This window comes from Beta vulgaris, chromosome 7 (genome assembly GCF_026745355.1).
Source record: "Beta vulgaris subsp. vulgaris cultivar EL10 chromosome 7, EL10.2, whole genome shotgun sequence".
In the NCBI taxonomy this organism is placed as follows: domain Eukaryota; kingdom Viridiplantae; phylum Streptophyta; class Magnoliopsida; order Caryophyllales; family Amaranthaceae; genus Beta; species Beta vulgaris.
In genome coordinates this window covers 27,220,295-27,234,657 of record NC_079208.1, presented here as the reverse complement: position 1 = coordinate 27,234,657, position 14,363 = coordinate 27,220,295, and the positions used below count along the sequence as shown (strand labels likewise).

General features: G+C 34.9%; 1 protein-coding gene across 1 annotated transcript; it reads right to left on the bottom strand.

The window, feature by feature from the left end:
- Positions 1-10,543: 10,543 nt before the first annotated feature.
- LOC130589514 (uncharacterized) lies at positions 10,544-11,211 on the bottom strand. Its single transcript, XM_057390781.1, has 2 exons — positions 10,970-11,211; positions 10,544-10,925 (listed from the first exon to the last, which is right to left on the bottom strand). Exons 1-2 carry the CDS (start codon positions 11,209-11,211, stop codon positions 10,544-10,546), a joined length of 624 nt encoding a protein of 207 aa, XP_057246764.1.
- Between the last annotated feature and the right edge of the window lie 3,152 nt (positions 11,212-14,363).

The following is a 14,363-nucleotide window of genomic DNA, read 5'->3' as shown; positions in this document are numbered from 1 at the left end:
CAACATGGAAAAATCGAAGAGAGGTTTCGTTCCCATGTCACATGGCATATCGCTTAGCAAGAGTCAGTGCCCGACTGAGCCTGATGAGTTAAAGCGAATGAGTAGCATTCCTTATGCTTCGGCTATAGGGTCTATCATGTATGCCATGATAAGTACTCGACCTGATGTTGCATATGCCTTAAGCATGTGTAGCAGGTTCCAAGCAAATCCAGGAGAAGCACACTGGACTGTAACTAAGAGCATCCTTAAGTACTTTAGGATGACTAAAGGCATGTTCTTAATATATGGGGGACAAAGTGAGTTGGTTGTTGAAGGTTACACGGACGCAAGCTTCCAAACCGACAAAGATGACTACCGCTCTCAGTCAGGGTATGTTTTCGTTGAATGGAGAGAGTGAGCTAGAAGAGCTCAAAGCAAAGCACTGTAGCAGACTCTACGACAGAATCAGAATATTTAGCAGCAGTTGAAGCAGCTAAGGAAGCAGTTTGGATAAAGAAGTTCTTGACAGAGCTGGATACCATACCTAGTGTTCTGGAAGGAATTGAGTTGTTTTGTGACAACAATGGTGCTATTGCGCAAGCAAAAGAGCCAAGGTCACACAACAAGTCCAAGCATGTGATGAGGAAGTATCACCTCATTCGAGAGATAGTTGACAGGAAGGATGTCAGAATCTGCAAAGTTCATACGGATGAGAACGTGGCTGATCCGCTAACTAAACCGCTACCTCAACCCAAGCATGAGTGTCACGCTAGGGCTATAGGCTTGAAGCAAATGTTAGAGTGGCTTTAGATTGTACTAGGTTTAGAGAAACTTATTACAATGTAAAGACATGGTTTTGCTATTTATGTTTATGATAATAAATTTTGTCTTATTTAATTATTGGTTTGGTATTAAATAAAATGTCCAAAATATATCTTGAATTCTATGGTTTTGTCAAATATGTGATTTGATGAATGAAACACCATAAGTGAACAGAGTTTATAGAATATTAAAGTTCCTAATCTAAGTCATTTAACTAGACATAAATGACTTATTGAATGGATTAGCATATAAGATTGATTGATAGCTGTTTCATGGGCTATGGAAACATAGAGATGTTTAATCAATCATATGGATATGTATAGTTGATACATAGTCAACAGACCTACTTAGAAGTTTTGTAACTTCGAAATTATATTAGTAGATTCCTGAGACATGAGCAGAACATTACTTAGCCCAATGATTGGTATAACTTTGATATGTCAAACGTCATGCCGTAAAAGGGGACTATAAAGGCAGCATTCAGGTTGTGCTAAAAGTTGAGTGGGAGTATTGGTTACTACAAGATTGGAAAAGTCTCCTATATGAGATAGGATAGGTGTCTTGGCCCCTTGAAGAGAAAAATTGAAAATGCATGGCCGTGCTCAAATGGATCATTCGATGATCATTTGTTTGACATTTGAACTCGGATTTCAAGGAATAATTTGAAACTAGTATGGATGATATAAATATGATCATCTATCAAATTAAGACATTAAGAGACCTGAGGAATAAAAACATTGCACACTCGTCTCGGACAAGTGGGAGATTGAAGGATTTATGTTCTCGACTTAAATGCAATTACTAATATATAATGGATTGTATTAAGAGATAATAAATTCGTTATATTGGGTCGTCTATACGTCTTGCTAGAGAAAGCTATAGAACTTCGGATTAGTAAATAATAAACCCGAAGCCCAATGTAACGGATCCTACAAGGTCACACATTAAACTTGGATCAACAAAATAACCTAGAGCCCAAGGAGGCCCTAGGGTGGCCGGCCAAGAGAAGGGAAAAGGAGAGAAAATTCTGACCTAAATACTTTTATATATTGGGTTAGGCAGAAAAGAAAATACATCAGTTTTCTATCATTATTTTCTCTCTCCTATTCTCTTTCTCAAAAGTCACATCATACTCCATAAACGTAGAAGAAGTTTTCTTCCATTCCAACTAGTATTGGTGGAGTGTTGATCCGGGTTGGTGGACCAAGTAGAGGAATCGCATCTGAGGTTCTTTATCTGGATTACTCAAGCTTTGTGGAATTCACGCTACAAAGGTTATTTTCTAAACTTGTGATGTGATCCTTAATTGTATATGCATGTGATCCTGATTTAAGTGCTTATGAATTAGATTCATGAAATTCCGCTTTATAGTACTTATAGATTCCTACACTTTCCAAAACTTGAATCAAATATCCTCTTGTGTCATTGTATCACCAATTTCAGCAACTACATGTTTGAGTTTATCCTATTCCAAAAAGAAGTGCAAAGAGGTTATTTTAATTGATCTTAAAGAAGATAATAAAATATATTAGACCTTAAAACTAGATGACATACATGATTTTTTTTGCATTGTATGGTGTCAGTCCATTCAAGTTCGCCTTTATCATTCTTACGTGTGTGCTCAATAAGCCACACCACATCTGCAGAAGGCTTCACATTGTTGTTCTTCTTTCTCTAGCACACGATAATTGTTTTCAATACATAACTTGAATGTTAAAAATAAACATAAATTAAATATTATAGCTATCTTATAGGTTATGTCTTACCAATATATCTTCAACTTCAGTAAAAGCTAAATTTCGAATGGTATGAATAACTCTTTTGTCCAACAATCGGTTTTTTGAGTTCCTTTCACTTAGAATCTGTATAGTAATGTAGCAATATATAATTAACACAAACTTTTGAAAGAGGCGGGCCACACCTTCAACTAATGGTGTGGCCACCCCCCCTTTTCTCATTCTTTTTTTTTAAAACTCTTTGTTTTTTTTTTCTCTTTAATGTCTCTCTCATTTTTCTTATTTTTTTGCCTCATTTTATCTCTCCTCTTATTTCCCCTTTTTTTTCCTATTTTCTCTCTCCTCTTATTTCCTCTAGAATTTTACCATTAGCACATTGATAGATAAGGACATGGCCAGCTAATAATAAGCCCAAGCTAGGCCTTATAATGATGCTCGTGTCCCCTTTAAAAAAGCCCAAGCGTGAATCCGTTTTCGGATAACCCTATCTGAATGTACGTGTAACCCTTATTATATGTAAGAGGAACCCATTACTTCATAATAAGTAACTATTATTATTTGTACACTTATTTTATCATACGAGCAACCCATTTATTCTACAAGTAACCCTCATATATTTTTCAAATGACCCATTATATTATAAAAGTAACCTCATTAGTCAATAAAAGTAACCCTAATTATATGTTTGAGTAACCTTATTTATTTGTTCGAGTAACCTCATATGTTCGCAAAAGTAACTCTAATTAGTATATAATAGCTTGAAATGTTTATAGAATGTAATCATAAGAAAGGTACAAGTAACTCATTAATTAGTTCATAAAAAGTATCCCCATTATATATTTAACGTAATCTCATTTATTCATAAAAAGTAAAACGCGTTGCTTTTTAATGCTAAGGTGTTACTTTTAGTGAATTAGAGATTACTTTATCGAATGCTAAGGGGTTATTTTACTGACACTATGAATTACTTTTTATAATGCTAAAGGGTTACTTTTACTGAAAGTATAGGTTACTTTTTGTAACTATAAGGGGGTTACTTTTTAAAAAAATAGGGGTTACTTTTACTATAAATAGGGATTACTTTTACTGAAAGTATAAGTTACTTTTTGTAACTGTAAGGGAATTACTTTTACTATAACTAGGGGTTACTTTTGTAATGTTAAGGAGTTACTTGTACTAAAAGTAGGTGTAACTTTTGTAATTATAAGGGGTTACTTTTTAATTATAAAGGGTTACAGTAAATAGAGGTTACTTTTTGTAATTATAAGGGGTTATTTCTCAAATCTCCTCTCTGTTTCTCCACAACCTCCACAAATCGAACCCGTCTCTTACGCTCCCAAACCAAACCCCCCCCCCCCCAAGAAAACCTCAGAAAATGGTGCTTCTGCTGCTAGTGGTGGTGCTACTGCATTTTTTGCTACCACACCATTCTCCCTCTCTTACCTATGCGACCCCCCACTCCTCTCTCTTTCCTCTTCGGACCTCCTTCCTCCTCACACCCCCTCAAATCCTAAATTCCCTCTTCGGATCTCCTCCCTCCCCACCCTCTTCGTTTTCTAATCTCTTGAACCGCGTCAACGCGACCGCCAACCGCCAAGCATCGTCTTCAACCACCAACAAACCACCATGCGAACGCTAACCTTTAACCTTCAACCTTCTTCGTCTTCTGAAATCGGGTTTGGTTTCACGTTCGAATCCCCTAATACACAATTTCATCGTCGAATTACGCACCATTTCATCGTACTCCGCACCATCCACCGTCTTCGTCGCTTGTCGCTCGAAGAACTCCGGTCAACCAGATTTCAAAGCTGCTTCATTCATCTTCTTTGTTGTAATTCCAGATCTAGTTTTTTTTTTTTTTGTTTTGTAGTTAGATTTGGTTCTGTATATTTAGGTTGTATATTTAGATGCATGAGTTAGAGGGAGGAGTGAGGAAGGAAAATGAAGCGTGGCGAAACCATTTTGTTTCATGTGGCATGTTGCACAAAAAACGGACTATATAATTAATAGTAAATCTAGCAAGTTTGAAACTTCTCCTAGCCAAAAATAACAATGTAAGTACAACAAAATGCTAGATTTTACACTTTGCAAAAAGTAGAATACTACCTGTATCTCATTTCAAAAAAAAAAAAAGTTTAGCTGCTTACCTTCATTTGCACCTAAAGTTGTGTTCCTTTGATCCTCATGTAACACCCCTAAATTTCTCTATTTTTGAAAAATATATTTTAATATAAAACACTTGAGAAAAACTTGAGAGTATTACCGCCACGTGATAACGTTAAAGGCCAAAACTACTAACTACTAAATTAACAATGCAGCGAAATTAATAATAATAACTTCTCTTTATTGAATAAATAAAAATTATTGTTCCTACTATAACAAAGGGAAATATAAAAACAATAACTACTAAACTAAGCTCGTATTACTCCTCACTAGCTCCCCCATATGAAGTATGCATCAATCAACATGTAAAATCTGCTCACCAAAAGGGTCATCACAGGGACAAAGCCATAAAACAAACAAAACAAAATGCGTGTCAGTAAAAATACTGAGTCCATGTATATGTGGAATTTAAATACTTTATTAAACATTCAAAAATATTCACATAAACCTTCCTTGGATACTTGTAATAACTTATATAATATAAAGTATATAACTTTAATAAAACTCCTTTTCCTTGCCTAGGTACCTTTCCTAAAGTGTGCACACCCCCCAAGTTTAGTATTCCTTAATGAGTCTATTACGAGGGGAACTACCTTGTCCACATGACTTATGCAATAAGTACATGGGTGAAATATAATAGCTACCGTTCTTGCTAATAAATAACAAGCTGTGACCTCTTTATAAATGTGATCATAAAAGACCATATAACTAATAAAAATCCTTCAAAAATAATACTCCTATAAAAACAATAATAATTCTTATATAAAACTTTAGCCATATGAAAATATGATATAAATAACGTGTTCATAAAATCATCTGGGGAATTTTCAATGGTATATGAAATAATATATTTTATATTAATAACAAACAACACCACAAAGAAACACTTCAATAATCATGCGTGGATGTCGACATTACTTGGAAAAACAAACTGATGCAATATTGCGCCTAAGGTGTAATTGTATATTATGAAATTTCACACTTCAACATGACGTTACTAACAAAAGGGAAGCAAATCATATTATCAAGTAATTGTAAGCTACTAATGATCATAAAAAGTTCATAATAAACTCATAACAGTAATAATAGAACTCATAAAACATGTATTTTAATTTAGAATAACAAACCTAGAAACATGATACTACGTATGCAGAATAAAATTTAAAGATCTACATGTACACGCACCTTGAATAATAATAACTACTAAGGAAAAGTGAAACGGTAGGCTAAGAGGGAGAGAGAGTTTAAACTTGAGAAAAGAGATTTATTTCTCAAATTTGGTGTGAAGAATATGATGGGTAGAGATCCCTATTTATACTAGTTGGAAAAGTAGAATTATAAAAGGATTAGGAAACTAAAAGATAGATTTTTGAGAAAAGATAATTAATTTTAGCTAGGATACACTATCTTTTTATGCTCAGATAGCTAGAATAGAGGAATATTCCATAAGATAAATAGTCTAGATGCTAATTAACCAAAAGATAAAATAAAATTAAAAAAAACAAAGTAACCGATTTTGATACAAACTCACTGGCGTGAGTTTGCACCGAATCGGTTTTAAAGATTTTTTTATTTTTTTTTTCTTTTCTTTTTGTAAATCTTTTGTAATTCCTTTTTGAATTTTTCCCTTTTAAAGTATTTTTAATTTCATTAACCAATTACTTGGACTAGATTTGTGAACTTAGGCCCAATATATAATTTGGGCTAGAATTTATTTGAAAAACTCATAATTTAATATAAAGGCCTATTTAAAACCTTAATAATTGATAAAAGCCTTTTTAGTATATAAAATCTTTTTAAAAAAATTATAACTAATAACTTACTAAAAATACGGAGTATTATAGACTACCCCCCTTAAAAGAAGTTTCGTCCTCGAAACTTAAATCAAGCAATGCAAGAGACAAAGCAAGTAAGACATAAATTCCACCAACTTTCTATAAAAGTAAGTTGACTCACATAATAATCTAAATAAGTCAAAAATAGGTTAAACAAATAGGTTCTAAGTCAACGCGTGAAACTCTATCGCATTCTACCCCCCTTAAAAAGGAGTTATGCCCCCGTAACTCTGCTACTAACTTTCTGCAAACAATTCTGGATATTTATTTCGCATCTCAGCCTCTGCTTCCCATGTTGCTTCTTCGGACTTCTGATTAGACTAGACCACCTTAACAATTTTAACATCCTTATTCCAGGTACTTCTAACCTTACTGTCTAAAATCTTAATAGGCCTTTCTTCATAAGACAAGTTCTCATCAATTTGAACTATTTTAGGCTGCAACACATGTGATTTATCTGGGATATACCATCTCAATTGAGATATATGGAACATATTATGAACACGGCTTAATTCAGTGGGTAGGGCTAGTTTATAGGCCACTTTTCCAACTCTATCCAATATCTCATAAGGCCTATAAACTTAGGACTGAGCTTCCCTTTCTTTCCAAACCTCATCACACCCTTCATTGGTGATACTTTCAAAAGCACTTTTTCGCCCACTTCATATTCTTCTTCCCTACGCTTCAGATCAGCGTAACTTTTCTGACGATCTTGGGCTGCCTTAATCTTTCCTTGGATCATCTTAACCTGCTGCACGGTCTCATCAATCAATTGAGGCCCAAGTATAACTGTTTCACTTATATCGTTCCAACATAATGGGCTTCTACATTTCCTACCATACAAAGCCTCGAATGGTGCCATGCCTATACTTGAATGATAACTGTTTTGTAGGAGAACTCTATCAAATCTAGATGATCTTCCCATGAACCCTGATATTCCATGACACAAGCTCTTAACATATCTTCTAAGGTTTGTATGTCCTTTCAGTCTGACCATCAGTGGCTGGGTGAAAAGCAGTACTCATCAATAGCTTCGAACCAAAGGCTTGTGTAGCTTCTGCCAGAAGTTAGACAAAAATCTAGAATCTCGATCAGACACAATATCTTTCGGTACTCCATGTATCTCAATACATGCTTGATTAGGCCTACTAGTTGGTCCATCGACCATGTTGCCTTCATAGGTATGAACACTGCAGACTTGGTCAACCTATCGACAATTACCCATATCGTATCATTCCAGATTTACCCTTAGGTAAAGCAACAACGAAATCCATCGAAATAGAATCCCACTTCCATCCTGGCACATCTAAAGGTTGGACTTTTCCTTGGGGTCTTTTATGTTCACTCTTCACCTTTTGACATGTTAAGCATTTGAAACAAATTCAGCTATGTCCAACTTCATACGAGCCCACCAGAAATTCTTCTTTAAATCCTTATACAATTATCACCCCCTGGGTGCATCGAATATGGAGAATTATGGCCTTCTTCCATGATTTTCAATTTAAATCTTCCAAGCTTCGGGTATACACCACCTTCCTTCCATTTTAAACTTCCATCTTCATGAATTTCGAAGTCTCCAGCATGACCCTCCCTCACCTTTTCTTTTATCTTTTCCATCTTTTCATCTTTTAATTAGCTTCCCTAATTTGATCAAACATCGAGGGTTGGATGGTCAATGCACTAAACATTTTCTCTACTTCCCCATATTGCATAACTTCAAGATTCACTTTTGAAAGTCTAAACACAGTTGATCTGCCACCACCATATGCTTAAGGTATGACTTGTCTTCCTACTCAAGGCATCTGCCACTACATTGGCTTTCCCTTCATGGTATTGGATATCCAAATCGTAGTCTTTTATGAATTCTAACCATCTCCTTTGCCTCATATTCAAATCCTTTTGGTGAAAATGTATTTCAAATTTGTGATCTGTATATATCTTACATGTCACCCCATACAATAATGACGCAAATTTTAAAGCAAAGACTATTGCGGCCAACTCTAGTCATGAGTAGGGTAGTTGACTTCATATGGCTTTAGTTGCCTTGATGCATAAGCAATGACTCCTATTTTGCATTAAAACACACCCTAGACCATGTTTAGATGCATCACTATATACTTCATAAGTATCACTCCCATAGGCAAGGATAACACAGGGGCTGTGGTTAGTCTTTCCTTTAGGATGGTGAAGCTTTCTCACATTCTGGGCTCCAAAAAACTTGGACTCTTCTTCATAAGGTTGGTCATTGGTTGGGCTATTTTCGAGAAATCCTTAACAAAACGTCTGTAGTAACCTGCCAGACCTAGAAAACTTCTTATATCAGTCACATTCTTTGGAGTAGGCCATTCACTAACGGCTTCAATATTTGATGGATCAACGATAACACCCTCCTTAGATATGACGTGGCCTAGAAATGCCACTTTTTCCAACCAAAACTCACACTTCGAAAAAGTCGCATACAATTGCTTCTGTTGGAGGGTTGACAGAATTATTTGGTGGTGTTTCTCATGCTCTTCTTTATTCTTAGAGTAAACCAATATATCATCTATAAATACTACCACAAATTGGTCTAAGTATGGCTTAAAAATTCGTGCATGAGATCCATATACTGCTGGCGCATTAGTCAATCCAAAAGGCATTACTGTAAACTCATAATGGCCATAACGTGTCCTAAAAGCGGTCTTAGCAATGTCCTTATCAGCAATTCTTAACTGATGATACCCTGACCTTAAGTCAATCTTAGAGAAAATTCCAGCTCCTTTCAGTTGGTCAAACAAATCATCGATCCTTGGGAGAGGATACTTATTCTTGATGGTCACTTGGTTTAACTCACGGTAGTCATGCAAACCTTAGACTACCATCCTTCTTCTTTACAAACAAGACAGGCGCACCCCATGGGGATACACTGGCCTTACGTAGCCCTTTTCAATAACTCTTCTAATTGGGTTTAAGCTCATTCATTTCAGCTGGAGCCATACGATATGGTGCTTTAGATATTGGGCCAGTTCCAGCATTAGTCTATGGTGAACTCCACTTCCTTATTGGAGGCATTCCAGGGATTTCTTCGGAAAGACATCCTGAAATTCATTAACTACAGGAATATTCTCCATCTTCTCTCCTTCTACTCCCAACTTTTGTATACTACACAATAAATGGATACCCTTTCTATACATTCTTGGTTCATAGCAGAAATCATTCTTGGACTAGGGCTTCTGACTGATTTTCTATAGGTTACTTTGACTCCTTTTGGCCTTTCAAGTCACTTTTTGGGCTCTGCAGTCTATTTGGGCTTTGAATTTCCCAACCAATCCATTCCATAACAACAATCTAGGTCATCTAATCGAATTCAATTAAGTCTGAAGGAAATTCTACCCCTGCATAGTCACTAAAACATCTCTATATGCTTAGAAACTTAATGCATCTCCAGAAGGTATGACTATATCATGCTTATAATTCGGGTTTTCCCAACTTAAGTTTCTCCACTAAGGTTTTGGAAATAAAAGATGAGAAGCTCCTGAATCAAATAAAATCTTAACTGGAATAGAAGAGATGAAGAAAGTACCAGTCACTAGCCCGCAGTCGTTTCAGCCTCACGATTCTCATGACAAACACTCGACCTTGATTATTTGTCTTAGCCTGATTGTCTCCTCCGTTCCCATTCTTAGGAGGAACACGATTATGGGTCACTGATTTGTTGAGTCCTTTCTCCGTTACCTCCCCGATTCTGAGTTGGCTTAGGATTTGCTGATGTCGAGTCTTTCTGGAAGCACTCATATTCTCTATGGACTAACTTGCTATAGATCCTACAAGTTACCAAATTTCCTTCACAGTCCTTCCCTGGGTGGTTTCTTGGACATCTTTTACAGTAGTAGACTCTCTTGGACTTTCCATTTTCAGATTGACTATGATTTTGTATTCCCATTACTTTTATCATCCTTTCCTTGCTTGAATCCCCATTATCTTTTGACGCTTATCTCCACCTTGAAACCCATTACTAGACCCTTCCTTTTATCTAGGATTCACTTCTAGCTCTCCCTTGATCCCGAATAGATGGGCAGCTCTCCCATACACTTCATCAAGGCTATTAAAGTTAGCCCCTCCCAATTTCCCTTGAATGGACAAGGTCAACCCTTGCTCAAATCGTTGAGCCTTCAAAACTTCAGTTGGAACCATTTCAGGTGCAAACCTCATTAACTCTATGAACTTAGAGTAGTATTCATTAATAGTCATGGTCCCCATCCTCAGGTTGGTAAACTCTAGGCACTGCTTTTTCCTTAAGTGAGGTGGGTAAAACTTGGTTCTCAAGGCTTCCTTAAATTGCTCCCAACCAAAATCCTCTTGAGTCGCCAAAGACTCCTTCCTTTCGGACCACCATAAATCAGCTTCCTCTCTTAGGTAGTATGTATCATTGTTGATTTTAACTCATCATCACACCTAACAGCAGTAAACAGTTTATCAAACTCCCTAATCCAGTTCTCAAGACTGACTGGGTCCTCTTTTCCATCACAGACAGGTGGATTCCTAGAGGCTACTTTCTTAAACACCTCGCCAGCTAGGTCAGGATCTTGTTGACGGTTCAGTTGAGAAGTCATAGCCTTAGCCAAATTCTTGGTCAGAGAGGTCAACTCCTTAAGAGTTGCTCGAGTTTTGGATCTACTTCCGGGTCTACTGGCCATTTCTTCTTGGGTAAGAAAAAACTACTTATTAAGTTATCCTATTAAATTTATAATTCATACAACAATCAAGATTCATAACATGATTGACAAATTGCACATAACATAAAAAGAACAAACTAGAATTTTATTTATTAATCCTTGAAAAGGAATGCCAACATTTATAAGGAGTAGTAGTCTAATTACATAACTACTAATTATTCAAGCTACTAAAAAAAAATCTCCATCCTTATGAAAATTTCATAATATTTTCATATTTTGCTAGGCAGAATGTCGTACAATTATTCATAAGAACAATAATGCGAGTGTAAATAAGGAAACAAAAAAAAATCAAACTATTTGTGTTTTTGAAAAAAATTTGAGTATATATAAATGTATATAATAATTTTTTATTTCGAATACTAGGTTTTTCGTGTATGGAAAAATTAATCGAGGGAGTTCCCAGGAAAGAGAGGTGCGGCACAAACGGCCAACTTAAGTACCAAGTCTTTCCTTAGCCAGAACTTTCCTCAGAAATATAAACCCACACACTAATTCCTTTCTTCAAAATATATAAATTGAAAAATATTTATACTTGGAAATATAACTTTTTAAGCAGTATAGAAAAAAAAATTATGCAAATAAAATTGCAAAAAATTTATGCACTAAAATGCGAAACTCTAACTTATATGCCCTTCCTAAATCTACCCAAACTCTCATTGATAAACCTAAAGGCTCTTGATCGATACCACTTTGTAACACCCCCAAATTTCTCTCTTTTTGAAGAATATATATTAATATAAAACACTTGAGAAACTTGAGAGTATTACCACCACGTGATAACTTTAAAGGCTAAAACTACTAACTACTAATTTAACAATGCAGCGGAATCAATAATAATAACTTCTCTTTATTGAATAAATAAAAATTATTGTTTCTACTATAACAAAGGGAAATATAAAAATAATAACTACTAAACTAAGCTCGTATTACTCCTCACTAGCTCCCCCATACGAAGTATGCATCAATCAACCTGTAAAATCTGCTCACCAAAAGGTCATCACAGGGACAAAGCCATAAAACAAACAAAACAAAATGCGTGTCAGTAAAAATACTGAGTCCATGTATATGCGGAAATTTAAATACTTTATTAAACATTCAAAAATATTCACATAAACCTTCCTTGGATACTTGTAATAACTTATATAATATAAAGTATATAACTTTAATAAAACTCCTTTTCCTTGCCTAGGTACCTTTCCTAAAGTGTGCACACCCCCCAAGTTTAGTATTCCTTAATGAGTCTATTACAAGGGGAACTACCTTGTCCACATGACTTATGCAAAAAGTACATGGGTGAAATATAATAGCTATCATTCTTGCTAATAAATAACAAGCAGTGGCCTCTTTATAATTGTGATCATAAAAGATCATATAACTAATAAAAATCCTTCAAAAATAATACTCCTTTAAAAAGACTAATAATTCTTGTATAAAACTTTAGCCATATGAAATTATGATATAAATACCGTGTTCATAAAATCATCTAGGGAATTTTCTATGGTATGTGAAATAATATATTTTATATAAATAACAAACAACACCACAAAGAAACACTTGAATAATCATGCGTGGATGCGTAATTACTTGGAAAAAAAAACTGATTCAATATTGCGCTTAAGGTCGAATTGTATATTATGAAATCTCACACTTCAACATGACGTTATTGACAAAAGGGAATCAAATCATATTATCAAGTAATTGTAAGCTACTAATGATCATAAAAAGTTAATAATAAACTCATAACAGTAATAATAAAACTCATAAAACATGTATTTTAATTTAGAATAACAAACCTAGAAACATGATACTACGTATGCAGAACAATATTTAAAGATCTACATATACACGCACTTTGAATAATAATAACTACTAAGGAGAAGAGAAAAGGTAGGCTAAGAGGGAGAGAGAGTTTAAACTTGAGAAAAGAGATTTATTTCTCAAATTTGGTGTGAAGAATATGATGGGTAGAGACCCCTATTTATGCTAGTTGGAAAAGTAGAATCGGAAAAGGATTAAGAAACTAAAAGATAGATTTTTGAGAAAAGATAGTTAATTTTAGCTAGGATACCCTATCTTTTTATGCTCATATAGTTAGAATACAGGAATATTCCATAAGACAAATAGTCTAGATGCTAATTATCCAAAAGATAAAATAAAATAAAATAAAATAAAATAAAAACAAAGTAACCAATTTGGATACAAACTCTCTGGCGTGAGTTTGCACCGAATCGGTTTAAATATTTTTTTCTTTTCTTTTTGTAAATCTTTTGTAATTCCTTTTTGAATTTTTCCATTTTAAAGTATTTTTAATTTTATTAGCCAATTACTTGGATTATTTGTGAACTTATGCCCAATATATAATTTGGGCTAGAATTTATTTGAAAAACTCATAATTTAATATAAAGGCCTATTTAAAACCTTAATAATTGATAAAAGCCTTTTTAGTATATAAAATCTTTTTAAATAATTATAAATAATAACTTACTAAAAAAAACAGAGTATTACACCTCATGATGGTGATTTGTATGGTTCTCCCTAGGTTGTGGGTCTACAGCTCCATTCACTTGAATGGCTTCAAGAATTCTTCCTTCTAGTTTACCATCCTCCTCTTTCCAACTTGAAATACAACATACGTGTAAAAGTTACTTGTGAGCTAAAAAAAAGATAAAAAGGTATTTATAAAGAAAAAAATTGTAACATAGATTGTAAATTAATTCCTTCTAGCCAAAAATCCTTCTAATTCACGAGAGCTCATTATCCACAACTCCGTGTGGACCATTTGTGTCATGCTCTGTTAGAACATTTATAGTTAAATGTGTTCGTTGTTAATATGTGATGTTTGCGTTTCGATGTTGTGGCGTAATGAAACGTAGTTAGTTAGAAGGAAATAACGAAAAGGCGTTGGAGAGGGCTCGCTCCAAGTAGAGCGTCCGCACAAATCCGGCAGGGATTTGGAATTGCGAGAAACTCCAAACTGCAAGTGTGAGGAGCGCTCGCTCCTCCTTGGAGAGCCCGCTCCACTGAGGAGCGCTCGCTCCAAAGAGGAGCGCTAGCTCCGGTTCGTCAGTTTTCTAACAAACTGATTCGTTTTGCGAATGGGTGTTTGTCTTTTC